The sequence below is a fragment of the Leptosomus discolor genome, chromosome 3 (assembly GCF_034619465.1).
Source record: "Leptosomus discolor isolate bLepDis1 chromosome 3, bLepDis1.hap2, whole genome shotgun sequence".
Taxonomy (NCBI): Eukaryota; Metazoa; Chordata; class Aves; order Leptosomiformes; family Leptosomidae; genus Leptosomus; species Leptosomus discolor.
Window position 1 is genome coordinate 42,466,539 of NC_141393.1, and position 27,983 is coordinate 42,494,521.

The 27,983-nt window shown below is 43.8% G+C and overlaps 2 protein-coding genes across 2 annotated transcripts; both read right to left on the minus strand.

Annotated features, from left to right (window-relative positions):
- Window positions 1–12,339: 12,339 nt before the first annotated feature.
- Window positions 12,340–16,223, minus strand: LOC104340187 (acyl-coenzyme A thioesterase 1). The gene is made up of 3 exons (XM_009956495.1): window positions 15,770–16,223; window positions 14,268–14,470; window positions 12,340–12,942 (listed from the first exon to the last, which is right to left on the minus strand). The coding sequence occupies exons 1-3, from the start codon at window positions 16,221–16,223 to the stop codon at window positions 12,340–12,342; spliced, it is 1,260 nt and encodes a 419-aa protein (XP_009954797.1).
- A 1,751-nt stretch (window positions 16,224–17,974) lies between these two features.
- Window positions 17,975–26,411, minus strand: JMJD7 (jumonji domain containing 7). Its single transcript, XM_086463629.1, has 8 exons — window positions 26,345–26,411; window positions 25,445–25,598; window positions 24,224–24,477; window positions 23,379–23,435; window positions 22,873–22,968; window positions 20,983–21,059; window positions 19,737–19,896; window positions 17,975–18,063 (listed from the first exon to the last, which is right to left on the minus strand). Exons 1-8 carry the CDS (start codon window positions 26,409–26,411, stop codon window positions 17,975–17,977), a joined length of 954 nt encoding a protein of 317 aa, XP_086319755.1.
- Window positions 26,412–27,983: the final 1,572 nt, after the last annotated feature.

Genomic DNA, 27,983 nt, shown 5'->3' on the forward strand with positions numbered 1-27,983 from the left:
AAGGATGATGATAAAATGTTGATGATAAGAAGCATTGGAAATAATTTGCAAGACTGTGAGATGCAATAAATCAGTGACTACAGGCTGAAGGCATTGACCTTTCACTGATCACAGGAACCATGAACAAACCTCTGAAGTAACTGACATTGAGAAGGATAATAAGTCTTACAGGAGCTGTGACAGGAATATTACCATGGCAATCATACATTTTTTATGGTCACATTTTAACAAAATCACTTTCATGTTTAGTTTTGATTTAAAAGGAAAAATCCTGTCCCTGATAAAATCTAGGCATGTTTGAAATAACTACCTTCCCTTTTCTATGGGGATGCTCCTGACGCGCTCCTGACAAATCAAATGCACAATTTTTTCTGCATATTATTTTGCCCTTTCTCCTTCCATTTTTTCATAAGGCAATTGGAGTCACTTATAGGGAGCCTTGGACTGTAATACCTAGTCTAATGAGAAGGGCAGAAATAAGCCGGTACACAAAATGAAGCATCAGTCAGAAGTCAGCCTCACATTCAGTTTTCTCAAGCATCACCTTTTTGAACTGTTCCAGTACAAGCCAACTAAACCTGCACTATGCAGAGGTTAGAACTCTCTCATCACTTCAAAGCAAGGGTTGGCTTTTGCTCTGTAGCAATATACATACAACACCACTGACAGCTTTGGATGGAAGATGTGTTGTAGGTGGCACATACAGGTTCACTCACTGCCATTTGCCAACCGCTTCTCCCGGGTTTGTAAATCTTCGGTGGGGAACAACAAACAGAACAACATAAAAATAAGAACTGGTGTCTCCACAGGAGCCACAGTTCTTTTCATTAAACAACAAACCGCTTCTACCACTTAGCTGTACTTTGACTTTTATGTACAGTACTTACAGTATTCACTCATTAAAACCATCCTAAACATATCTTTAAGATCCTCAAGTGCTCTATGGAATTATTTGCCTGCTAGGTCCAAGGGTAGCATCTTTTCAAAACTCTACTAGTTCCTCTCAGACTGGAACCTATTTCTCCCCCCCAAAAAAAGTATTTCAGTTCTACTATGTACTGTCTTCTTCTAAGAGAGGAATCTTTCCTGAATGCCTGTCTCGACAGAACTGACTGGAACTGTGTCATTCGCTGCCTGGTTAAATTTATCGCTCAGTTTCCATGAAAGATGATATCCAAGGCACGTACACATTCCAGAAGACATGAGGAGATACCGCATTCCCTCCTGAGGTATTCATACATCTGCTAAAGGAAGTCATAGTTTCCTGTACTTGCTCTTCTGACTGTGGGTATAATGCAGGAGTGGTGTATACCATTTAAAAGGATAAACAAACATGTGTTTAACACCTCATGAAACAGCCTTTCTATTTCAGGCAAGTGCACTTCATGCTGGGGAAAGAGAACCTGAATATGCCAGTTCTTAGAATTTCTAAAAATTGGAAAGGGCCCTCAAGGTCATCTCATCCAAACATCTGATCAAAGCAGGACTAACTTCCAAAGTCAGATCATGTTGCGTCTTTTTTCTTGGCCAAAAATGTTCACAGATTCCACAACCTCTTTGGGCACCTCTTCTAGTGTTTAACCACTCTCAATGTGAAGATTTTTTTTCTCTGTTTCCCAATTTTCCCATGTTGCAAACTGTGACCACTATGTGTTGTTCTTGCACTGCGCATTTCCTGCTAGTAGAATAGAGCACATTCAGTCTGTATCACTTTTTTAGTCTGAACGTATTTTTTTTTCTTCAATAGTGTCTCAGCTGGTGTCAGCGGCTTAATTAGTCGAACTCTGTCTCAAGGTCTGACTGTTTTGCCCACCTGCAGATGCAAAGACAACCCACAAACTGAAGGAAGCAGCTGTCTAACCACCCTCCTCACCAGAACAGCTGTGAGTGTTTACCAGCCACCATGTCTCTAGCATGCAAAGTATTGCATAAAAGATGATCAGGTATTCAGCAGGAACATCTAGAGTACCTGACCTTTCTTATTTAAAGCTTTGAACACTGTCACAATAATCAATCACCAATACACACTCCAGCACAGCCTGTTTCATGTTGGTCTGTAAGTATGGACTCACAAGCAGGACTTTCACCTTGATTCTGAACTTACAGGGAAGGATAGCATGTGATAGTGTTCTTGAATTGTAATCCATCCACAGAAAATAGTCAGGAAGTTTACAAAGGCTTCAGAGTAACGAAAGGCTTCAGATGGCTTTACAGTGTTAACATTTACCTACCTCATACTACAAACAGGAATACGAATATTCACCATAAAGTTGCAGCCAGATATAGTTTGACAGCTACCCCACAAAGCTTTATTAAATTGCAACTGCATATATTGTAAGAGAGGAGACCATGGAGTTATTCAGAACAAAAGTCCAACTGAGAGAAGAATCTCCACATATGAATTGCCACTTACAAACTTTTCTTGCAGGACCAAAAAACACCCTTATCAGCAAATAAGGGCCTTCCAAACATACCTTTCACTGGAAAATAACATCGTCATGCTCCACTTTCCAACAGACAGTGCACGCTCCACCAGAACATCCCCAAAGCTAAAGCAGCGTGCTCTCTCTTCAACCCACTGGAGGCAGCCCAGAGCTGTGTGCTGGGGATTTAAGGGAGGGTTTACTGAGAGTTGGTGCCCACTTGTAACAATCAGGTCTCTGTCAAGAGAAGATACAAAAAATAATTAATTTTTCCTCTTTCAGGCATTGCTACTTCTGTCACAAGTAAGGGGAATTGCCCTAAGCACCACAGGGCTATAGCACTGCACAGAAAGACCCACGGCTTGCTCCTGTCTTTTAAATGCTACATGTTCGCTGTATGGTTCAGCAGCTCCTAACACATTTTAATGCCCAAAACTGAAAAAGATTATCGCTCTTGTGCACACCTCATCTAGAAGTTCCTGCCTCCAAGAACGTCACCATCATGTATGTTACCCTGGATTACCCGTAGATTAAATCACTGATGTAATTGATGCACAATGTATGACTGTTCCCACACTAGAAACAGATGAGATGTTCCCCTTTACACAGTCACAGTCTGCTGAACTTTTTGAGGTTGCATTCAAAGAGACCTTAACACTCATTCATGGTGTGTTATATCTAGGTAAGGAAAACTCCTAACCCACACAAGAAGCAAATGATGGTGTGTCTTAAGGAAAATCTCTTCTGCTTTGCTCACGTTTGCTTTCTTTACTAATCACTGCACGATGACTGCATTTTCTAACCACTCATGATCGCTGCACATGAGCAAGCCCTATTTTCTCCTTCTCAGTTGCTGAGGTATCTTTTCATTTACTGCTTTGCAATAAAGTGTAGAATTTAGGAACAAGGAGGCAAGGGGATATGTGCCAGAGCATGAACACAGGTAGGTGGCTGGAGTGCACCTTGTCTGTTGAAGCAGGACTTGATATATCGACTCCTAGAAATCTGAAATAGGACTCCATTACAAGAATAACCAAATTCATGGCAAATATGTCTTTTAAACATGAGACTGATTTCTCTCCTTCAGCCCAGCAGACCATCTAGCCCAGCATCCTGGCTCTGCCAACAGTCAAAGAAGAGGTCCACAGGAGTATGCAAGAACAGAACAAGTCTGTTGTGGTAATTCTCCACAATACCCTTCCAGAGACTTGTAATTTGTGGTTCTGGGACTCTGAGAGGCAGAAGTAGTGTCTCTAAATTTAGTTAATCTTGATACGATTCCTCTTACATACATTTGTCCAATGCTTTTCTATTGCATATAATTGGTACCTTGGATGGTAAGTCATTGTGGAGTGGGCTTGTTTGTGTGGTATTGATCAGGGTGGGGGCCCATTCTCACCAACAAAGATGCTTTGAAGACCAATGGGAAACATGGCTGACATGGTTTAAGCAAATGACAAATATATTTTATGTATTTGCAGATTTAAATCTAGTATTAGCAATATTCTGTCAGTAGCACAAAGGATCAGTACAGCAGATCAGTATTCACGTCGTACTCAGCACCTGGCAGGGAACTGCTGACTGGTCACCAGGCCAGTGCACGCAGCTACACTGAGTCCAGCTCATACATTCACTCTCAAATTCTGCACAGTGTCAAGGTGTGACTTCTAAGCCACTGCTTAGTGTTTGGAGTTTTAGGCTCAGAATCCAGAATTCATAAAAAAATGCAGATTAATCAGTGCATATATTTATCAATGTAACATCAACATAATCTGCATAGGAGATTCTCACAAAGAATCCGATCAGATTGAAAGATTCACCCTTTCATCTCACTCCAAGCCAAATTGCATCACTTACATACGTAACTATGTACAAACTGTACTGTCACCTGAGTACTTCTCAGATATCACACAGGCAGATAACCTCCAAATCACAGATGTCTCCCATTTTGCAAGTTCTATCACCAGAAATTAAAAGTTGAGCAGGCTGGGTTTGAACAAGAATTGCTCTACAGATACCTGTGCTCTGCTATTGTGATGCTGATGGCTTTTCCCAGTGTTTTGTTCCTGCTCAGTCGTAACAGTTGGTCTATATAGCCAACACTTGGCTCTGTACCCAGTCTTGGCTGTACTGTGACCTACCAGCTCCCTTACTCACAGACATGGTCAAACTAGCTGGTCGTTGCAGGTGTTACTTTTAACCAAGCACAACCAAAGCAGTGTCACATGCATTCCTTTTGGTAATAGCAAATTCAACTCAAAATGAACAACATGGAAATAACAACCACCTCCAGGCTCCCTTTGCGTAATTCTAAAAAATGACACACTAAACTAGACCAAAACTTAAACTAACAAAATATACTTCAAGTAAATCATTAGTCCAGTCCAAATGACCCATCTGAATGGCCTGTCACTCTCCTAATCTCACTTTTTGCTACTGAGGTGCCACATGCACATTTCCAGCGTTCTTTGTCACATGCAAAACATGCTGAATACAATCATTAGCCACTATAAATATACTGCAACATGTCCCATTCTCAGTGCCAGTTGCAGAGTATCCTCTGTAGTTTTACAGCTCTTAGACTGGCAGACATGTTTCATCATACCAAACCTACCACTGCAAAGTTGTCCTTCTGACCGACCTAAAGGTAGTTTGCCAGAAACAAGACCAGTTTGAGGTCACTTCTCAACAAGACAATGTAATATCATCTGATCTTCACCAGTTGAAGCATCGCAGTTCCTCATTGCCAGTGTTCCATACGGCCTTCTGGCTTTGGCCTTACATATTGCTGAAAACACATCCCCCTCCACCAGCAGATCATGCAAAGTGTCAGGGTGACATGGAATTGGAATGGCCTGGGACATAGCCAGTGGGACCAGAGCAAGACTCTGCAAAAACGGAGAAAAAAGAGAAAGCAGATGTTATGCCCTCAGGTGAGGGTACAGATGGCCATAGCAAAGAACAAGATTCCTAGGAGGCATGAAAGTGCGGTTTCCCCTGCACGTTGCTGATCCAAATGGAGCCTAGGAGCTCTCAGCTTTACAAGGAGCAGTATGTAGACTGCCAGGGAAGCAGTAGGTGCCAGGGAAGCAGCAAGTGTTGGCCTATTCCAGCAATAGGATGTGATATTTCTACCGAAAGGTACAGACCACTGATCTCTTCCCCTTCCACTACGACAGCAGTCATGTTGTCAGGTATCAAAGTAGTCTTCATGCATCAAAAGGACAAGTATCTCTGACCTGAAATGATCCAAAGAAAGGAGGATGGCTGGAGCCAAAGCACTGTGCAGCCAACGCCTAGGCTAGAAAAATTAATCCATTTTGAGTTAGTACTTGATGTTTGAGAACAGCAGACTGACACTATCCAGGTACGGACTCCTGCCGATGGCACAGGCTTATTGATTCAAAATTGTCTTATTGAATTCACAGCAAATTAAAATGATAGCAGTGCGTTTGCACTTTCTCTTCTAATTGAAGGCAGAGATATGCACATGCTCTGCTCCCATGCAGGACATATCCCTTGAACCATCTATCCAGCTTGTCTCCTGTAATATTTCACAATTGTCTCTCCACTATTGAATACCTTACTTTTTCGGGATGTAACAGGTCTGCGTGGCAAGGTTTTGGTAGCGTGGGGGATTACAGGGGTGGCTTCTGTATGAAGTTGCTAGAAGTTTGCCCTATGTCGGATATAGCCAATGCCAGCCAGCTTTAAGAGGGGCCTGCCGCTGGCCAAGGTCGAGCCAATCAGCAACAGTGGTAGCACCTCTGTGATAACATATTTAAGAGAGGAAAAAACTTATTGCACAGCAGTAATTGCAGTGAGAGAGAGGAGTGAGAATATGCGAGAGAAGCATTCTGTGGACACCAAGGTCAGTGAAGAAGGGGGGGAGGAGATGCTCCAGGCGCCGGAGGAGACTCTCCAGGCGCCGGAGCAGTGATTCCCCTGCGGCCTGTGGTGAAGACCATGGTGAGGCAGGCTGTCCCCCTGCAGCCCATGGGCGGTGGAGCAGATGACTGCCTACACCCAGTGGAGGGCCCCCACTTCGGAGTAGGTGGATGCCTGAAGGAGGCTGTGACCCTGTGGGAAGCCTGCACCGGAGCAGGCTCCTGGCAGGACCTGTGGCCCGTGGAGAGAGAGAAGCCCACGCTGGAGCAGGTTTGCTGCCAGAGACCCCATGAGGAGGGCTCACGCTGGAGCAGTCAGTTCCTGAAGGACTGCACACCATGAAGGAGACCCACGCTGGAGCAGGGTCCTTCTTCCATGAGGGGGACCCCACATTGGAGCAGGGGAAATGTGTGAGGAATCCTCCCACTGAGGAGGAAAAAGCAGCAGAAAACAACAGTGTGATGAACTGATCCCAACCCCCATTCCCTGTTTTTCCCCCCTGTGCCGCTGGGGGGGAGGAGGGAGGAAAATCGGGATCAAAGTTATGCCCGGGAAAGGAGGGAGGGGTGGGGGGAAGGTGTTTTAAGATTTGGTTTTATTTCTCATTACTCCTCTCTGAGTTAATCGGTAATAAATTACATTTCCCTTCAGTTGAGTCTGTTTTGCCCGTGACGGTAAATGCTGAGTGATCTCCCTGTCCTTATCTCAACCCCACAAGCATGTTGTTATTTTTTTTTCCTCTCCTCTCTCCTGTCCAGTTAAGGAGGGGGAGTGATAGAGTGGCTTTGGTGGGCAACTGGCATTTTGGGGCAGCATACAATGAGCCACCAAGCATTCACTTCACTGTATACAGAAATGGCTCATAATTTAGAATCAGCTGGACTAGTTATTACTAACATAACTAAAAACTCTGCTAGAGCTACTCAGTTATCTTGTTCTGGCGTAAAGCCACACTGACCGTGAAAGGCACGGTATTGCTCACCCCTGTTTCTCCTGCTACTTACTTCTCTGATCCAGCTGAACATTTTAATCTTCTTTTGTGGCTGTTTTTTTCCACAGGATTAACTCTCCCTTAGATCATCAAGCAGGAAAAAGGCATGACTGTCCCTTTGGGCAGCAAGGCATTCTTAGAACAGTTAAACTGGAGCATACAACCACAGCTTTCACTAAAGTGACTTTAATGCAGGTATAAATTTACAGTCCAAACACAAGATGTTACATGTTCAGTGGCTCAAGTGACTGAAAAGCTACAATCCCAAATTAATAGAATGTAACTCAATTACTTTTCTCTAAGTGCTATCTAGAGTCTTGGCCCAGGCATTTTTAGATTTCATGTAAATTTTGTATGGACAACTTTTTAAGACTCTGAAAAAGTGAGTTTTAACATTTCTATTTTTTGTCCTGGACAACCACAAATGGCAGTGATATTTTGCAGTAAATGCTGCAAGGAGCGTTAGTTCATCAGAAACATTAATTTTGCTTCTAGCCAAACTTCAAAAAAAGTAACACTTCTCTGCACTTAATACTACATTTAGCTCAGATTCCATTCCTGAATGACATGTATGGAGCACTAAAAAGTGCAGAATAGCAACTTTTTCTGAAATGGCAGAATTATAAATTTCTTAGCAAAATACTAATATAGCAAAAATTTTACTATTTTTACTTTGTCATTAAATGTTGGTCTTATCCCACAGCTTTATAACAAATGGTCTGGTAATGTATTAGAGAAGTAAGTTTTAATTTAAAAAAAAAAAAGTCCCAAATCATCATTAGACTTCCAAATACACACAGGAAGCAGAAACAGGGAATGGAGAAAGGTCTCTTCTAAATCGTGTTGCACAACATTTATTCTCATCTTTCACTTCATTCCTTCTGTCCTGTGGCTGTGAAACAACCTTGCTTGCAGAAGCCATACAGAGACACTGCTGCTCCTGGGTAAGAAGCTACTAGGAGCACATTTGCATTGAAATCTCCTTCTTCATCATAGTCCCTTGTAAAATTCCACTGCAGCCTCAAACACCCACTACATCTGCAGAGGCGCAGTGCTCGATGTATAGCTCCTTTCTCAAAGATGTTTCACCTCTTCTGTACATGTGGTTCACTTTTCTCTCTTAAAGGCATTTTGACTACTTTCATTCTGCAGTTTCCTCCAAGTTATACCATATGTGTATCAAAATGGTTCAGGACCAGCTTTAGCTTGTGTTCAATTAAATACCTGATTGGACCTGGTACTTTTAGGTCTCCAGTAAAGAACATCGAGAACTTCTTTCTTCCTCAGCCATACACAGTCTAACGACACATAAGGCAAAGATGGAGAAAGAACCCCACAAGCTTTTTCAAGAAGCCTTGAGAAGTACAGAGGCCATTGCTCCATGCAGTGCCCAGATGTTTCCAAACTGTTAAAGAGTCCCTGGAGCTTTTAATGAAGGGTTGCTGAATGCATAGGACAGCAGGATGGAGCTATGTAAAGAAAATCATGCTCATTGTGATACAGAAAGCCCACAATGAAAAGGGTAAGCTGTCTTTAAAGGTCTCACAGTGTGCAAACAGCCTGTGGCCTGCTTCAGGGACATCTAATTTAAAATAATAAGCCATATATACTTCATATAACTTAGATCATATTCACCCAGATTATTTTAGGTTCATGGGGTCTTGGCAGTAAAGCCAAAGTAGAGATTAGAGACATTCCACTCAAGAACATGTTTTTTCACACCAGTTCTCTTCTTTTTGGGGTAGTCTCCCTTCTATGTAGAGAGACCACAAGTTGAACCAGAGCAAAGAAGGAAAATTTTAAGAATGCACTGGCAAATCAGCGATCTCTATTGTTGCCTGATTCCAAATCAGCTAGGGAAATCATCCTGCCCCAAAAGAGCACTGCAAGATGTACTGTTCCCTTATAATAAATTTGTTCATAGCAGCTTACATGTGGGGAGATTGCTTCTCAGCTTCTTAAGAGACTTGTCACAAGCTTTAGGCATTGCCATAATAGATACGTAGTGCAAAGTGCTAAACAAAGGGATGACTGATGTAAGCATCAAGGCGAGATCTTTCAGTTCAAGCTAGTCCTTTGATGCTCTATTATATCTGAAGCACTTTTCAATTACAAGCGGATTACAATAGCTTTCCCCATCCAATTTTTATTAGTATTATCAGTTGCGCTTGGCATAGGCTCTCTTTTGCTGCTAAAGGTCAATTATCTTTAATTAAATAATAACTTTCACATTATTCGTGAATAATGTTGTCTGTACTCTGTAAGTCTGGAGAAATTACATAAAGCACCCTGACTCTACAGGCTGCAATTAGTAGAATTTTTGCCACTAACTTGGAAAAAAATGTGATCTTAGCCCCATTTGTCTAAATCACCTCTTCAGCAGAAGAAACATTAAGTAGTCAAAGTCTTCAGCAAAACACTGAAGAACACGCTCAAGAACAGGCATAAGCATTTTATTGAAGTTAGGCCATTCGCAATTATTTGACATTAATCTCTCTTCAGTTTCCAATTTCTGTTTCCTGAAGATATGTTTCAAATGTGAGTTTAATTTTAAAAGGCCAGATGACTTAAAAAGAATTCCCAGTGCAACTGGGTTGGCTGACATATTTTCCTGTTGGTATGTGGCACAGAGCTGCTAAACTAAATGAGCTTTTTCAGTCTTTCTTGCCAGCTGCCATCCAAGTGATAAATAAAGGGCTTTTAACTGGGTAGCAAAGCTTTCATTCCAGAGCAACAAAACAAAGAGGTCCTATGTGCTATTGTCGTCAGTGGGACCACCAGTCAGCTCCCTCCACCCTCTGGTTTCAACACTGTTTTCCTTGAACCCGGCTGCTGAATGTGACAATGTAACAGACTGTATGAAAACATCACTGACCACATGGTTGATTTACTGATGGAAGGTATTTTTCCTTTTAATGGTAGTTTTTTATAGATAATGTATTTTCTCAGAAGCTCACAATTCTTTAATTCAAAGTATAGATCTGCAAACTGCCCACTGAAGGCTAAGAAAGTTTGTCTTCCCCTCAGAAGGGATTAAAATAAGTGAGTTATCCCACAGGCTGGAGAACAACACACTGTACTGCATAAGCCTCACTGTGTTCGCTAAAAAAAAAAAAATAATAAAAAACAAACCAAAATTACCTGTAACACACCCTTGAGCCCTGAGTCTGAGGCAAATGTGGATGGACAACCCAGGATTTTTTTGACTGCTTCAATAAAACAGAAAAATAAGGGAAAAGAAAATGTCCCTTATTCAGATTGAACTGCTTAAATGTGTTTGACTTCCCTTGTTGCTACCTGTTGCTCTTCCGCCAGGTCCTATGCACTCATTAAACATCTGGAACAACCACAGTCCATGCAGGACACAGACACACAGGGGAAAAATAGAAACGAAGAAGACTTGATGGGTGACCAGTACAGGTGAGCAGGAGCGAGACCTCCCCACTCTAACCGCTCACACCTTGAGCTAAGTGGTACCCATCTACCATTTTGAGAAGGGCCAGGGTGGGAAAATCATAAGTACCTGAAGGGGTACGGTCTGCATTGGATGTATTGCATGAGAGAGTCTACAGCCCTTGGAGGCCCAACATGCTCATTTTGAGTAGCCATTGCTCCCTGAAGCAAGAAAACAGAGGACATGCTTCTGCCCTCAGCAGGATCCAGGCTCCTGCACGGCCCATGTCTCAGCAGGAATTGGAAACAAGGGACTACTGCTCTCCAAAAGGCAAGATTTTGCTGCTTCAGCGAAAGGCAGCGACCTCCAGCTCCTGCTGGGTTCTGTGGTCACAACGGGAGCCTTTCCTGCTCCAGGAGGCAAAATTTGCTCAGTTGATGCCATTTGATATCTAGAAAATGCCAGTAAGCTGCTGTTTGCCCCTATCCCACAACAGCACGAGGTAGATCACAGTCATCCTTGGCAGGTTTGGACCTCAGAAAAGGATGAGATAATGCATTCTCCCCAGAAGGCAAGGTCAGTCCTCTCTGAAGAGTGGCATTTCCTAGCTGTCACTGAGCCCTCAGCTGTCTGCCATAGTGGCAAGTGCACAGAGACAGCCCACTCCACAGGGCTCCTGGGAATTCAGCAGCAGCAGTGGCTTTATTCTTCCTCCCCAAAATGGGGATAAACTTTCAACATTCAAAAGCAGGTACTTAGCATATCTATATCACCCCCATCTGGAGTACTGCGCAGACCCCTACTGCAAACTCCACCACTCCTCTTACCGGTAGGAGGTAAGGACTTCTGTATACAAACACTTCAGCCAGCCGAAGCGACAGCTTGTGACTACACTAGGATTGCTGCCTATGTATTTATAGGCATAAAGACAGCCAAGGCTTCATTCAGACAATTTCAAGTAAACTGTGCATACACATATTGGATTTATTGAGTAGTGCAGTGGAAACTTTACCCTGACACATAACTTATCTGGACTCAGCAGAAGATACAACTGACATAACCTGGGTAGGATTCACTTCTGGTTTTTGAGGTACTAGGAAAAAAAATGTTATCCCTGCACTTCAGAATAAGTCGGAAGAGTGCCTCTTCACTTAGATGAGATCAGAACTGCCGCAACCCTTTTACTAAGGAATGTGAGAAAATCATATACCAAAAGGAAAGGTGAGTGTAATGATGTGCTGTCCCAAGAAATGGCTGTTTACATCTAGGTTAGTTAAAGGTGCAAGATCAAACAATTCAATGGAAAACTCCTCCTATGAGAGTATTCTCTGCTACCAAAGGAAATGGTTGGAGATTGAGGGCAAAGATAGCTCAGTACAAACACAATCCATGTGACAGGATGCTGGGTTTGTCTCAGATGACACAGCACACAGGCAGATAAGATGGTGCCAATCTATGTCGCAGCTGGGGCCAGGAGACAACTAAAATTCAACTAGAAAATGGAAAATTATTTGGGGAATGAAAATTAACAACTATGCAACAGTGGGGTTTAGAGGAAGGTGGGCCAGGAAAATTTTAATGTGTTTCCAAGATTCAATGAGAGCTGAAATACCAACCCTGGTCAGCATCTTTGACAGCTTCCACTATAGCTTGCTCTTAGGGATGTCCAAGTCCATCAAGTGTCGCCAGAAAAAGGCCTGTATCTTGCGCCATGCATCTTCTTGGGCTTTGGCATGCTCCCTCCATTGCCCTCCCCAACACACAAACATCCCAAGCACTTTGTGGATTGAAGCCTGGCACAAAGGCAAGTATGGTGGCTCCAAGAGGTGCCCTGCTCCAGAATAGGAGCAAAACTCCACTTCCTGTCCATGCTGCCGAAGGCGCTGAACAGCATCCTGGCAATAGATGTCACTTTTCCAGTTCCTGTCATCCAGTCCGGTCAGGAAGAGGAACTTGGCCAAGGACCTCTCCACGGGAATGCGGCAATCCCAAGTTGCTGGGTCTCTGTGATCATCTAGGACATCCAAAAAATCTACTAGGCCAGACTCATCACTGGTCTTCATCCTCCCCAAATCATATGGGTGGGGAGGAACAATGAAGCCATCCCCTTGGAGGGGAACGAAAGAATTAAAACCACTTCCAGATATACTGACAGCTGCCTTGATACCAGGTAGAAATGTGGCCATGGAAAGGGCTAGATCAGCTCCTTTAGACAAGCCCAAAACGCCAATCCCAGTATCTTTCACCTGAAACACAGTTATGGAAACAACTGTTATCAACCATTCCTCATTTCCTGGGCTGCCATAACTTCTCCAGTTCTGCTTTCTCACTCCTCATCCAACTAAACCCACCCATTTTTTACCCCTTCCCTCTCTCTTTTCAGGTTTTATCACTCCCATATCTACGCCTCTGCTGAGCCTCCACAAGAGTGACTATGAACTCTACAGATCCTCAACATTTGTCTTCCTGTAACACCTTTTCTTCCTGACGAAGCCTCTTTGCTCTTTCCACATCCTGGCTAGACACTTGCTCTCAGTATTGTATCTTTCACTGCTCCTGTTTCCAAACCCCCTCGATCTTCTCACCTCAGGTCCCCTTTGGAAAACCACTTTTTCATGGGTTTACTGGTATTGATTTTCTTTCATGATGTTTTTTGATGTTTTTTAACAGCTGACCTGTTATCTTCCATTTTGTCTTGGAACACATAAGGTTCATTACACCTGAGGCTGAGTAAGCCCAATAACTGTTCACATCAACTTATTTATAGTGAAGGCTCTTCACAACAAATTCATTTTGTAGTGTGTGTCTTGTAAGATGCTCTGAAAGTTTCAGAGATCTATGAGGAATAAGACAAACAAGCAAGGCTGGATTCTGCTCTCACACTGGCTACATTCCTGGTATCCATGTGCTAGAAAATAAAAAACCTTGTGAAATGAATACCACATTATGTAGCACTCCATTCAAAGTTTAAATGCTACTTGTTTTCTCTTTGTCTCTTTTGATCTAAGTATGATGATATATTGCTATAAAGTATCTTTCTCACCCCACATACTTGTCCAAATAAAGCCTCAGCTTCTTAAGACATGGCATACCCTCCAGTGCTACAACTGTAAGGGAATCTGTTGTTAAAGTGTTTTATTATTGTCTTGTGAAACTTATTCAGAATCAAAAGCCTGTAACATCTCAGAAATAGTAGAAAAAGTCAATCGATTTTTTTCCCTTCTAAAATCTTGAAAGATGCAAAAGCAGGCGGGGGAAAAACATTTCCTGCTCAAGGAGTTTTGTGCCTCTGGTCCAGGAACTGCTTTGATTAATCTTACACAAACACCGGTTTGCACAACAACATTCTATTGACTGTTAGAAGATGCTGTGCAAAACCAGCTATCCAACTACTTGCAAAACTCAAGTTGAGGTACATGCTTTTCCATCTCTCAGATCTTGCTGTCTCTCAGACAGTGCTGTTTCCTTCTAACATCTCAGAAATGTAGTTGGATTCAGTGACACATAGCATTCCAGTTAGAAAAACAGAACACGGTTTCCAACAGGAAGAGCACCATAATTTGTCTCTTACCTGCTGCTGCTTCTGCAAAAAGTTTACAGCTTCCTCAAAATAGTCCAGTTCAAGAATCTCTGGCACAGCAGGGAGATCTTCAAAGGCCATGTAAGCAACAGCTAGAGTCACAAAGCCCCTGCTAGCCAGGAGACTTGCTCTGTATTCAACAAGACCTCCTCCAGATCCATACAAATCAATAAGTCCAGGGAACGGACCAGGTCCTGCAATGAAAGTTGTGTATGTATATCATCAAAGAGAAAAGTTTCTACAGTTATCCTTTCAGTAGTGCCCCCTCAGCACACATCAGCACAGTAGATATCAGAAGGAAATCATCCTCTGAAATCATCCTCAGGCACACACACAATCACTGTAAGGACACTACAGTTCCATCTCTTAGGAACTCATTACAGGAAGTTCACATATTGGGCATCCTTCTCCCACCATGAATTTCAGCTGACATTGGCCTACATGTTCTCAGGCCATTGGGATTGATGAACAACTAATATTGCGGTGTGAGCTGTGCTTTTGTAGGAACTGTGCTAGCAGGTTTTCCAGAGAGGGAACACTTGGGTTATGAAATGCACCCACAAATGCCAGCACTGACCTACACCAATTCAGGCTTCAGTATGATCTGGTAACTACTCCTAGGCTTCTCAGTTCTCCTCCTGCAGCCATTGGACATTCCTTCCCTGCTGCTGCTCTGCCCATTCTTATAGCCAGGCTTCCCCTACAAGATTTGGTGTCACAGCAGCTGCAAGGGACTTTTTATTCACTACAGAGGAAGATATTCATGTTTAAGTACTGCTCAAGGAACAGAAACCGTTCAGGGCTCAGAGCAGCTTTAAACAGGATCCAGTCTCAGCACTGTCTCTGTACAGAGCTGTGGAATATGAGACCTGTTTAATTAAAGACCTTGCTTTTCTTATTTGTCTCCCACCTTCCTAAGTATCCTGTGCAGTCAAGCTGCTTAACCGGGTAGAGACTTCTTTCTTTAGCTTTTTCTTAGCCAAAAAGAGAGAGAGAGACACAAGTCCAGAGTCTGCAGGAAGATCTGTGGCAGCCACTGGAGCAGCCTAGGCTGGCTGCAGGCCGAGTCCAGTGCTCCTAACACATCTCATCATTCCTCACTCCACGGCCAGAGCTGTCACGCCTCACGGCTCTGCTGAAGACCAGAGCCCTCTTTGTCCTGTCAGCTAAACAGAAGGGCTAAGAAATAAACACACTTTTCCCCAGAGCTCTCACTGCAGGAGAGATCCTGACCCCCCTCAGCTAGAACAGGAGACACCTCGTGTTACCACTGCTGCCCTCCCTGCACCCCCCTGCCTCGGGAATTGGCCCGCCCGGGTGACACCTGCTCCTCTCTGCTCTGCTACGAGGATCCACGTAGCTGGACCAAGCACAGGCTGAGCAAACCATTAGCTGAGGCTTCGCTCTGGGTTGCCGAGTGCATCCAGGGGCCACGGGGCACAATGCGTGGTGTTAAGTCACACCTGGAAAACCAGAATAGAATTAAAACTCACCAGGAGGGAGGAAGAGGGTTGCTTTCAGACGACCTTCTCTGACTGAAATCCTCTTCACCCCCTCTCCTAAAAACCACCGTTCATTGGTGCATTTTCCCAGCAAGCAGCTCATGTCCCCGTGGCCCTCGTACACTTCCAACTCCACACAGAAGGGGGTCAGGACGTTCCTCTTTGCCAGCCGCTTATAGGGTGCTTTAGACTGCAGAGACCACAGCAGCCCCATCGGCTCCACTCCCAAATAGCTGCCCCCCAGCGCTGGGGAGCGACTGAGGTCGAGCTCTCCACCGCTCCCAGCTCTGTAGTGAGCGTGGGCTTGGAAAAGCTCGCCGCTCTCGTCCACCAGGCTGGCTCGGAGGGTGACCGTCTGCCGCGGCCGGAGGCCCGACACGCGGATCTGCACGGGGTCATCGAACAGGCACCTGGGGGAAGGCAGGACGGCCACCCGCACCGCCATCCCGGCTCCGCGGCTGGGCGGCCGAGCCGCCCTGCTTTGTGGGCACACGGGCAGCGCGCAACACGAGCGTCAGGAGCCCGTCGCTTCTCAGGCTTAAAAAAATCTCTGCCCAAAGTCCGAGAGAAACCACCGTGACTGCTTCCTTCAGCCGGCAAGCACAGGCTGCTGGGAGATGTAGTCCAGAGCGCGCCGCCCTCCAGGCGCTCCAGCTCCGGGGTGGTACCGTAACACCACCCACTTGCCCAGACACAAGCTGCGTGTGCCCTCACTTTTGATTATAGAGAGAGAGAGACTAAATTAAAAACCCCAAAGTGACAAAAAGAGATATTCAAATTGCCTTTCCCCCCAGCTGTGGGGAAGTCTGGATTCGACTGCAAAACTGGCTTGCGTGCCTCTGTCACGGCACAGCGAACATAAACAAGCTGGAAAGCCTGAACTACCGTGCCATGTTCATCTAGCCGTGAAACAAAGCCTGCCCTTAATCCTTCTTGAGTTTTCAGCAATTTTTGGACAAGCACCACAAGGTAAAATGATGCTTTATGCTTTAACTGTGTTTCTTTAAAAAACAAAAGAAACAGACAAAGTAAAAGAATTATCTTTTTTTCTTCACAACAATCAACCTTGTCTAAAGGGCGTTTTCCTAATTAATACATGAAAATATTTTCCCCCATATCACTAATTTTTCTAAGGAACTGTTTGAAGATTTGACAATAAATACCAACTTCTGGTTTTCATAAACAACAATACTACATTTTTGCAATGTTTTTGTATTTAATAGCCTTCTAGTCCCACTCTGAAGGTCTCAGACATGTGAGTAGTCTCATCCCATTCTGTGGCAATACAAATGGGAACTAAGGCTGCAGAAACAGGCTCCTGGTTCACGACACTCGCCTGCCCACGTGCTAGGCAGCAATTAATGGCAAAGGAGTAAAACAATCCATGAGCCCACAAGCTGCAGAGTCACACGTCATGCCACCAGACAACAGGTGATGTGCAGATTGACTGTAGATCTGGCAAAGCAAGTCTAAAATCACCCCTCAGGATGCAAGAGAATGTGGCTACATTTAAATACAACAGTGGAAAGAAATAAAAAAAAAAAAAAGCAATAAAAACATTTAGCTTAACATGGAAAACAGCCAGTATTGACTTTTGCATGTCCTCCAAGATGTCCTCCACCCATCACATTATTTGAAAAAAAAGTAAGACATTAGTACAGAAATAAGCTTTTAAACTGACATTTTATTGCAGAAGTTGTAATTTCTGATCATCAAAATACCACAGCCACTGAACTTAGTGAATTAGAACTTGACAGGTCCTTTGCCTTAAGTGACTGCATGTGTTGGACTGATCAGCCTGATGCCCAGGTGGGTGGCAGAGCAGATTCTTCCTTGTCTGCTTGGGTTATTATGAAAACAATCTGTAGATCCGACAAACAGTCATGGCTGCTGTTTTGGGATTTCCAAAACCTGGATTGCCTCCTTCAAATTTTATTTTGCTCACCATCACTGAGGCAACATGCAAAGACCTAAAAATGGTATTATCAAACCTTCTACTTACAAGCCAAAATATCTTGCCAATTGATCTGGACTCTGAAATCAAGCAAATTAGACATGATCTGTTTGACAGACACTGTTGAGGATAATTTAATGTTCAGTTCTTTTCACTTCAATCATGTTTGTACTCCCATTACAGATGTTGATGATTGTATCACATCCAAGAGAGAGATCACAAGCTTGAGTCTCCCACCTCTGCTATAACACTTTCACAGTTTTTGTGAGACAATCTAGTAGTTGATAATAGCTGTACTTAAGGTCATATTCCATGTCATACCAATAATTCACTGAGGAAACAAGAAAAAGGAAAAACATTTCTAAGACTAGAATGTAATGATTTACCAATGTGTTCATAGACTGGTTTACACAGTTCAGCTAGTACAGGCTTTTCCTTATTACTGACGGAACTTTGAAATGAGCAAATCTTCAACTACAGCCAAAAATAACATAAGCGAGCATTAGAGTTCTTTAAAAGTCCTGCCAATGCAACTCTGTCTTAACCCAAACCAACTCCTCTCCAGACTCTGTACTGGGGATTCCTTGTAGGAGAAGCTAGCAAAATGTTTAGGAACAGAAAATGTATGCTTCTTTTCAGACCAAAAATACCAAATACCATATGTAATATCAACCAAAGGTTAATATCTGGATGGGAACCTCTCTTCCTTTGAGTGTGTAAAGGATGGTAAATTCACCACTGCTTCACAATGGTCATCAATTAGGCAGTGCTTTAATTCTGCTTCTCATTTTAATTTTGGTGTACATCTCCTAGAAAAAATAAGCCAAGCAGTATAATATTGTACCAATGTTTCTTGGATATACTGTAGCTTCAGACATTCCCTGGACTAGACTCAGAGAATATTGATTTTTCAAGTGAGTACAGACTGTAGTGCAGTTAACAGACTAAAGACCAAATAAACTCATCAACCCTTTAGCATTTCTGCTAGACAAAAAGAGAGTAGCTGGGGGCTTGCAGCTGGAAACAACTCTACTTTTTCTGAAAAATCTTTAAGGACTGATACAGCAGTACTGGCAAAAGAGAATGAGAAGTACTGCTTTACTGCTAGCTTGTCTTTTTATCACAGTATCACAAATACTGGAAAAAAAGTGCTTGCAATATTTGCAGTGTTACACAAACACTGATGTTATGTTGATCAAAACACTGTATTTACTCTTCCTGAGCAAATAGGATTATTCCAGGTAAAGGACAGCAAAAAACTCTTCTTCAAACCTTGCAAAACTTACACGACATAACGATAATACTTTTTCCATCCCCACCCCTCCACCTGCACCAAATGAGCAATGGTTGAAATTCTGGAACTCTTTTGGGGAAGGAAAAAAAAAAGATAGAGACGATGATAAATCCTACAAAGAAAGAGATGACAAGACTTTTGATAAGTGCAGGGGAACGCTAACGCAAGTACAGGCTTATTAGCAAGGTAAGAGACTGGGTTGGAGCAGACTCCAGCTCACATGACAACAGAGTATCTTCCACGTGTCTACATCCATGCCTAAAACTCATACATTTTCTGTTTTCCTGTTCTTGCCCCAGATTCCTTTTTGCTGATGTGACAACAGCACATGGAACATGCAGTTTCTTCGTCAAAGATGTGTAGACAACCAATTTGCGGTTAGCAGGCTAGGTGGACAAACTGCTTAGCTCCATGTCATAAACAGGAACCCAATCACAATCACTGAATTAGCTGTTCTTCTCCAGACTTGACAACTAGACAGACTTTTTCTTCTGCTACCTCCCTAACACTGGTCAACAATGCTATGAATTATAAGGAAAACAGACTGCAAGGAGGTAGCCTCATGGCATCTGCCAAGATTGTTATTTCCTCCTGGGGAGAGGTGGATGATCTTAAAGGGTCCTTTGGCCCCAGTTATGCTTTGCTGTAGGATATCTAGCTGCACACCCACCACAGTTCAAAAGCATATCTGGAAATACTGTCTACTTTACCTGCTATACAGCCATGTGATTGCTGAACATGATGGAACCAGAGAGAAGGCAGGTATAACATCTCACCAGCTTTAACTGTACACTGCAAAGGTTTTGCCTGAGCATACTCTGGATACTGTTCCAGATTCGGGTTCAAGGGGTCCAGGGGGATCCAGGGCACCTAAAAGCAAAAGAGTGTGTATATGGTACTGACCCTAGCAAAAAATTCCAGCAAGCTTCCAGAAAAACAACAGATAACCAAACTCATTAGGTTACAAAACATGTATTTTGCCTAGCAAAACACGTACAATTACACAGCCTTCCACATTCAACCGGGAATAGGTCAAGGATGCAAAAATTTGCCTCCTTCCGTGAAGCATTTCTAACTAGGGAAAAGGTCAGCCATGAAAGTTCAGTCTTGTGGCTTACTTTCTAAAAACATCCAGCTCCTTAAGTCACTTGTTCCTCCTACATTCAGCACTTGAGTATTTTATGTGCACCACTTTTTTTTAAAATTTCCTTTCTTCTAAAGCTCTCTGGTCTAATTTTATTCCAGCAGCTAAAAGCCCCCTTCTTGCTGGGGAATCCCTCTTGCCTGCATTCATTTCTTCTATGCCCTACAGAGTTACAAACCTCAGCCTTCCACCTTACTGCATTACAGGAATGCTCCCATGGGATTCCATGAGCACCACCCTGGAAACAAAGAAAAAGCCCCAGCTCAAGTTCAACTGAAGCATTAGTCAGATATTGCAGAGGCAAAAAGGGAGAGATTAGATACAAAAGGCTACTGAGTTTTTGTAAAGTGCCTCCAGATCTATTCATTTTAACCAAGTAAGTATTGCTACTACTAAGAAAACACAATTTATTCATTGAGACAGATATGTTTTATTGCACTGGGTGATACTGCTGTAGAGCAAAATCTAGCCCTGAGCAGAGGGCCAAAAGAAAGTGAATGCAGAGGAGTCTATTTCAGTCTTAATGAAATCAGTTCCTTTATTGATGATTCATTTAAAAGTCCTTTACTGGATCTATTTATGTTCGGTGCAAGCAAGACACTTTATGATATCAGTGGTTCGGATGTGCAGTAAAAGTCTCTTCTGGAAGCCAGGTTTCTTTTGCAAATAGTAAAATACAAGTGACATATCTGGGCATTCTCTTTCCAGTAATGAAGGATTTCTGAATATCAATCAATATGCTCAGTTTGAGGGCTTAGTAGCACCCAAAACTATCTTTACTGTATTGATTGTGTTGTTTGTATACTTTTTACCTTTTCTGCACTCTTCTCATCCACAATTTCAAATGAGCCATCTTCTGATACCTGGTAGGTTGCTGGCTGATAGAGCTCTGGAACCACAGAAAGAATTAAATGACACAACTCCAAGCCGTACTCAGAGAAACTAATGGCAGGTAAACTAATGGCAGGTAACAAATAAAAGAAAAATTAAGACAAAACCATTTCCAACTTACTGTCCTTCCCTTTGTCCATTTAAATTTTTATCCAGTTTCTTATTTTTTTTCATGGGTTTTTTGTTTGTTGGGTTTTTTTTTTAAGTGAGTCTGAATACAGAACTGCCTTCCTGTTTGGAATTCCAACCTTCTTTCTTCACAGGAATTACTCTCTCAAAACCCATTTTACTCCTGGTCCTATTTTGTTCTAGCAACTGTCTTGTTTCCCTTTCAGAAGTCGTAAATGCATCCCTGACTTACATATCGTTCTACATTCTGCCATTTCTTCTCAGGTCAGTCTAACAAGATAGCACTAACAAGAGCTGTTAGTGACTTGTGGCCAACCTTTCACTTCTAATTTTATCCAATAGGGCCCATCATAAGATACTGCAGGTTGCTTCTCTTTCACTGCTTCAGCATATGTGGTGTTCTAAGCCCTCCCTTGAGTTTCTCTCCATTAACCTGATGTTCAAAAAGATGGAGTCGTCTTTTTACAACACACCATAAAACGTAAGCATTTTCTCTGTTCTATGCTTTAACAGTAACTTGTTTTACAAAATGTGACTCATATGACATCCAAGTATTTCATACGCTCCCATAGATATGACACCACCTCCCCTGCGAGGACAGGCTGAGACAGATGGGGTTGTTCAGCCTGGAGAAGAGAAGGCTCTGGGGAAACAGCCTTTCAATACCTAAAGAGCATAACAACACGTAAGAATGACAGAGCAAGACTTTCTACCAAGGTCTGTAGTGATGGGACGAGGGGCAACAGTTTCAAACTGAAAGAGGAGAGATTAAGATTAGGTATTAGGAAGAAATTCTTTACTGTGAGGGCGGTGAGATGCTGGAACAGAAGCTGTGGCTGCCCCCTCCCTGGCAGTGTTCAAGGCCAGGCTGGATGGGGCTTTGAGCAACCTGGTCTACTGGAAGGTGTCGCTGCCCATGGCAGAGGGGTTGGAACTGGATGATCTTTATACTCCCTTCCAACCCAAACCATTCTATGATTCTATGCTTTCAAGGCTATAAACAACATAAAACCATTATAAATAAAATATTGTAGCAGCACACATATGGAGGCAAGATTATATTAGTGCCCTATAGCACTCTGCATTGACTTAATCTGAAGGTTTGAAAGTCAAGGAATGGGAAAACAAAGTCTTCATTTTATGAGGCATAAAGTTAAGCTGTCCATCTTTCAGACGACACTGAGATATAACAAACTATCACTCTGCACATATGAAAGCAACATAAAGAAACAGAAAACTAGAAATGTGAAGTAATGCTGTCATAAGAATCTCTTTTTTCATTTCTCCAGTTTTCAGAGATTCGGTTAGTAACTTGAATATTTCATTAAATTACAACTTATTTTTCAGCTTCCTGGCTTTTTTCCTCGAGAAAAGAATGAGCAGGCAGACTCCAAAGCTGTTAAACATCAAAGATGGCATGCTAAAATACTGACAAGATACTTAAACAATTTAAATATTCTAAAGCTGAAGAGCCTGCCAGGAGTATCAATGAACCTGTTACTTTACAGGACTGGAAAACCTGACGTCAGAATAATGTGTGTATTACAAACTACCTGCAGCACTGGAAAGCATAATACTACATAAACATAAAAATATTATCTCTGCTTCCTCTTTCATATCATTCAATATTTTAGTCTCTCCTCCTTCCAAACTCCAGACACACTGCAGGGTAGATCAGGTACCATATGGGATGAAGGGACGGTCACTCGGTGGATGCAGTAGAAAATGTTTCTCTCCAGATATCACACAGTACAAGTTCTCATAATGATCTTTATGTACTAGGATTGAGAAAAAAAAGAAACGTGGAGAAAGAGAGAAAATCAGTGTTATTTCCTTCTCTACTTCAGAAACTACAGTAAACTCAAAGTGTCAGCTTGTCCTCTTACTATCAGGCTGCTTCCTCCTCTTGTGGCCAGTGTGGGTGGAAAGTAACAATATAATGTAGTAAATGTAATCAGCGAAGCAAATTGTCGGTGCCTCGTTTGACATAATGTCAGGTAGATGCACACAGAGACACAGCAGCAAGAGGCTGCAGTAGTGCAGGAAAAAGAGTGCAAAAAAGCATGTTAAAGTAGAACTGCCTTGTCAGAGAAAATGCACAGTCCTGCTGAGCCACTAACTCAAAACAAGCCCTCTTAAACCTGTGCTGAGAGCACACAGAAGACTTACAGTGGCATACAATACGTACAAGATGTCACAGCAGCCGATTCACCAAGCCAGAAATTCACAGCATCAGGCTTCTTTCCTGTGTGGTTAGGGAATACAGAAATGTTGTCAACAAAAAAAGAATTTGAAGTGTCCTATTTAAAAGCATTTCAAATAATTTTCTGCCAATTTCTGCCAAATTCTGTCCTTTAACTTTTCATAACTGTGACAGCCTTCTTTGCAAATCGAACTCTGTGAGCAACAACAACCTCCTCCTACATCAGACTTCACAACATAGTACTACCCATTGCCCAAATCGATGGTTACAACCCTTTTCTGAATCCCTCAGACTTAGCTCACAGAGAAACTGCAGCACGTCTACATACAGTTGCAAAAAGGTAAGATCACAGTAAACCGTCTTTACTGACATTTTAAGGAAAGACATGCTGTAAAATAGAAACCCACTAAAACAGAACAACAGTTAACTAGAAACAAACACCTGTAGTTTTAGCAAAGGGAGCAGGGGCTGTGTGTTGTATCCCTCATTTGTTACACTAGCTTTGGTAGCAACAGCATGAATACCAGTTGAAACACAACTCTTAAATCAGAGAAAAGCCACTATACAAGAAGAAGTGCTATATGGTGCTGTCACCACATTGTTTCTGTTGTGATGGTCCCAATACACAACAGAGATGCTGATTCTGGAGTAATCCAACCCAAAACTTGGATTACTCTTAGTAAGTATTTTACCGCTTCTAGTTTCTAAGGGGATGAAACCAAACTGAGCTGTAGCATCCAGAAATGGAAGAAACATTCACCAAGTACCTAGCATGACTGTTTTAAAGCTCCATACAAAATATTTACTGAATACACGGGAAATAGGTTTACCAAGTGCCTCATTCATCCATGGTATTTCAGGCTGCACATCACAGACAAGTTCAGGGAACTCCTCGGTGAGGTTTGAACACTGCTTCTGCACATAGAATACGTTGGGAGAGGTCACTTTCTTCTCCACAATGTCCAAAAGGTCCGCGAAAGGCATTTGGCGCTCCTCTGGCATGACAAAACGGTCCTGAAACACTGCATCTGCATAACCATGTGGTGTTACTGCCACACTCACTACCTTCGCACCTACTACCTCCCTGCAAAATAAATCAAAGATTTATAGCCAGACCTGCAATTGGCCCATACAGTGGACACTGGTTACTTTAAAAAAGACACGTTTCACAGGCAGCAAACATGAGAAGCCTGGCTTTGCATGGATGGGTGGCTCTTGAGATCTTCTACTGTCTGGTAAGGACTCCGCTGTTCTGCTCCAATTGCTCCCCGCGGTCAAGGCAACTAGTATCTTTTGCCTCTAAATACTCTCGGGTCTAACAGGCGAGTTCACAAAGGAGCTCCCTTTCCCTCCGTGCAGGTAGAGGGCCCTCTTCAGCCACTTCTTTTCATGAATCATGGCAGAGCTTGGTATTCTCCAGACCGCTCAACCCAGCCAAATCTGGGTGGCCACACCGTGGAGGGAGAAGGGGTGGACAGAGACTGACAGATAACACACATCATGAGGCTAACAGCCCTTGGTTCCATAAGAAATTTAGCTTTAGACCCACAGATTTAGGTCTAAGCCACAGATTTTAGGTCTAACCACAAATACTTTCTTATAGAAGAATTTTTCTTTAAAAATTCATTCATTGTTAAAATGCTCATCTTTTTAAAAAAAAAGAAAAAAACCAACAAAACACAAGGTGTACTCAGTCACAAACAAGTTGGTCTGTTCTTAGAGCACTACAGCCCTACTCCAGCTGGGAGGACACAAGGTGGAGCACTGGCCAGACCACAGTGATGGGACTGGACTTCGATAGCCCGAGCTTGTCAGCTGCATGCAGTCAGAACACCCACCCTTCTGACCGCATCGGAACTGGACCAGACAGTATGTTTGCAGGAAGAAATCTATACATGAGTTTTGGACATGGTGGCAGGACTGAACACCTTCATACAGAAGCATGTAGGAATCTGAGCTAATCTTACGAATAAGAACCAAGATTAACCAAGGGCCTTTTACTGAGCTCAACCCAAACTGAACACCAGTCCTGCCCCAAAGGTTGTTCATACCTGAGGTATGCTGAGGTCCATTTCTTCAGAGCCGGCCAGTGGCTGATGGCATTCCGAATTATGCAAGGTTTATTTGGACTCACCCATTCTCGATAAAACTCCAATGGGGACGGAGGCCTATCCAGATAGGGTACAGACTCTGTCCACCCCAGCTCTGTCCAAGGCAAACAACAAACAGTTCTACTCGCCATCCTGAGAGAAGTGCCCTCTGCTAGCCCACTAACCGCCTCCAAACCCCACACCACAGGCACCCAGCAGAAAGCAAGCGGTGCCCCCCAGGCTCCAGATATTGCTCTGTTAAAACCCAGAGGCTGTTACGGAGGGTTTCAGTGCCAGACAGATACCTCAGGCCATTGCCCTGCTACTCCCCAGCTGCCAGCCACAGCCCCTCCTGTGGGTGGCCACGCCGTGGGCCCACAGAAGAGTGGGAATGAAGGACACCTTACAGGAGATGCACCTCCGATACAGTGATGACACCACAGGGAGAGTTCTGGAAGCTGGAATAGTGCTTTGTTTTGCTATTCTATACATAAGCAAATAACCTAAAAGGGCCGTTTTCTCGAGTTTCGTTTGCTTTTGGCAGCAGCCTTCATGCTGCTTCTTCATCTTGCAAACGTTTGGCTGAAAACAGAGGGTGGATGCCCCAGTTCAACCCACGCAGGTGCCATTTGCGGCTCCCGCGGCCCAGCCGGGCCACCGAAGGAGCCGGAGACCGAGTTTTCCTTTCGCAGGGCGGGCTGGGGCCCCCGGATAGCTCCGCGCCCCGGCCCAGGCCCAGGCCCCGGCGCCCGCCGCTCCCGCCCGGCCCTCACAGGCGGCACCCCCAACGCCCCCCGCGGCCTCCCGCCCGCTCCCCCCCGGGCTGCCCCCCGCTGGCCGCGCCTCCGGCCCGGCGCTCACCGCGGGCCTCCCGCGGGAAGGCGGCCAGGCAGCCCCTGACGGCCAGCAGCACGGCGCCCTCCGCCATGGCCGCACCGCCCCCCGCGCCGCGGAGCGGGCCCGGCCCGGCCCCGGAGGAGGAGGTGCCACCCGCCCCCGCCCCGCCGCGGCCTCCCTTCCCCCCCCGCCGCCGGACGGCGAAACCCCGGGCGCTGCTGGCGAAGGGGTGGCGCAGCTGCACGGCAGCTCGGTAACAAATGGTCACATTTTTATTGAAACAGTTTAAGACACGGAGTACAAATGAATACAGACTTAAAAACAGCTCCCGGGGGGAGCCTTACAGTGCAAAAAAAAAAAAACCAAACCAACAAACGATTTTTATTATTTTTTTTCCAAATAATTAAAAAAAAAAGGACATTTTAAAGGATTATTTAACCTAAAGCCAAAAGTATAAAAACACACATTTATAAATAAAGCAGGAGGGATTTTTTTGTGTGTTTCATTCTGTTATTTTCAACGGGTGAAGGAAAGGGTAGCGTTGGAGAACAGAAGGAAAGAGTTGCCTGCCTGGTGCCCAGGGCGCGGGTAGGACATGCGGCGCGGACATGGCTTATTCCTTTTGCTGCTGACCCACGCATCTCCCCCTCGACACCTTGCAGCGGGGTTACCCATTGAATACGGCCCCCGCTGCCCCCCTGTTACTTACACACACGATCGGAGATGTGGGACATGCTGGTCTCATCCAGAGAAGGAAGCACCTGCTCACTCAGGGGCTGCTAGGAGACCTGTCTGTTATTTTAATGAGGTTTTTGTCATTTAGTATCCTGGATGCTACACATCCAACGGGGTGGGGTGGGGGGAGCCACCATATACATGCAGGAATGGCGTTTAAATAGCTGTATTTGATTTTTTTTCTTTATATATAATCATATACATATTCTTTCTTTTAAAAAAATCAAGTTTGTATGTTTCTACTCGCGGAAAGAAATGTCCAAACTCCTCTGAGTCACAATGAAGTCTGCAGAACAGGGGACTGGGGAGGGGGCTGCTCTAAGGCCTGCCCCAAACATCGCCTGGGAGGTCCCACGGAAAGGAGAGGACAACCTGAGAGAGGAGGTGGAAGAAACGCAGACTCCCATACACACAGCTCCTGGGTGCTACTGAGGGATGGGGAGGAGGAAGGCTCTACCTGCCTGCAGCAGGAAATAAAACAGAAAGAGTTTGCTGCCCTCTCAGGTTGCAGCCCTTCCTACTGCACCAATTCAAGAGAACCCAAGAATCAACTGAGGGGTCCCACAGGCAAAGTAATACTATTTACAAGACAGAAAAAAAAACCCAAAACCCAACAACTATTCTCATTTTGACATCAGGAATGTTGGGTTGGAGAGGAAAAATTATACGTAAAGAGGATAGGTAGGTCCAAATTATTTTTTCAGGCTTTATGTTAAACAAATAACTCATCTTCATACAGACATCTGGTTATGCCTATGCTAACACCCACACAAACTAGTAAGAGGGATCACAAAACAGTAAGTGGGATGGACTCAAGTTTATTACCTCCTCCCGCAAGCCTCTTCACTTCCCAGGCAGTTACCATTCAGTATTTCTCTACCTGGCCCAACGGACAGCCTGTGGAGAAACATATTCACAAGGTGCAACA

What these genes read in the sequence shown, in the direction of transcription:
- JMJD7 (XM_086463629.1), bottom strand. Translation starts at nt 26,411, where the DNA reads ATGGCGGAGGGCGCCGTGCTGCTGGCCGTCAGGGGCTGCCTGGCCGCC. An exon ending in ATGAGAAGAGTGCAGAAAAG is followed by an intron (nt 19,897 to 20,982) that starts GTAAAAAGTATA and finishes TTTTGCTTTTAG; the next exon opens with GTGCCCTGGATCCCCCTGGA. An exon ending in ATCACATGGCTGTATAGCAG is followed by an intron (nt 18,064 to 19,736) that starts GTAAAGTAGACA and finishes TTGTTTCCTCAG; the next exon opens with TGAATTATTGGTATGACATG.
- LOC104340187 (XM_009956495.1), bottom strand. Translation starts at nt 16,223, where the DNA reads ATGGCGGTGCGGGTGGCCGTCCTGCCTTCCCCCAGGTGCCTGTTCGAT. An exon ending in AACCCTCTTCCTCCCTCCTG is followed by an intron (nt 14,471 to 15,769) that starts GTGAGTTTTAAT and finishes CTTTCATTGCAG; the next exon opens with GACCTGGTCCGTTCCCTGGA. An exon ending in TTTTGCAGAAGCAGCAGCAG is followed by an intron (nt 12,943 to 14,267) that starts GTAAGAGACAAA and finishes ACTGTGTTTCAG; the next exon opens with GTGAAAGATACTGGGATTGG.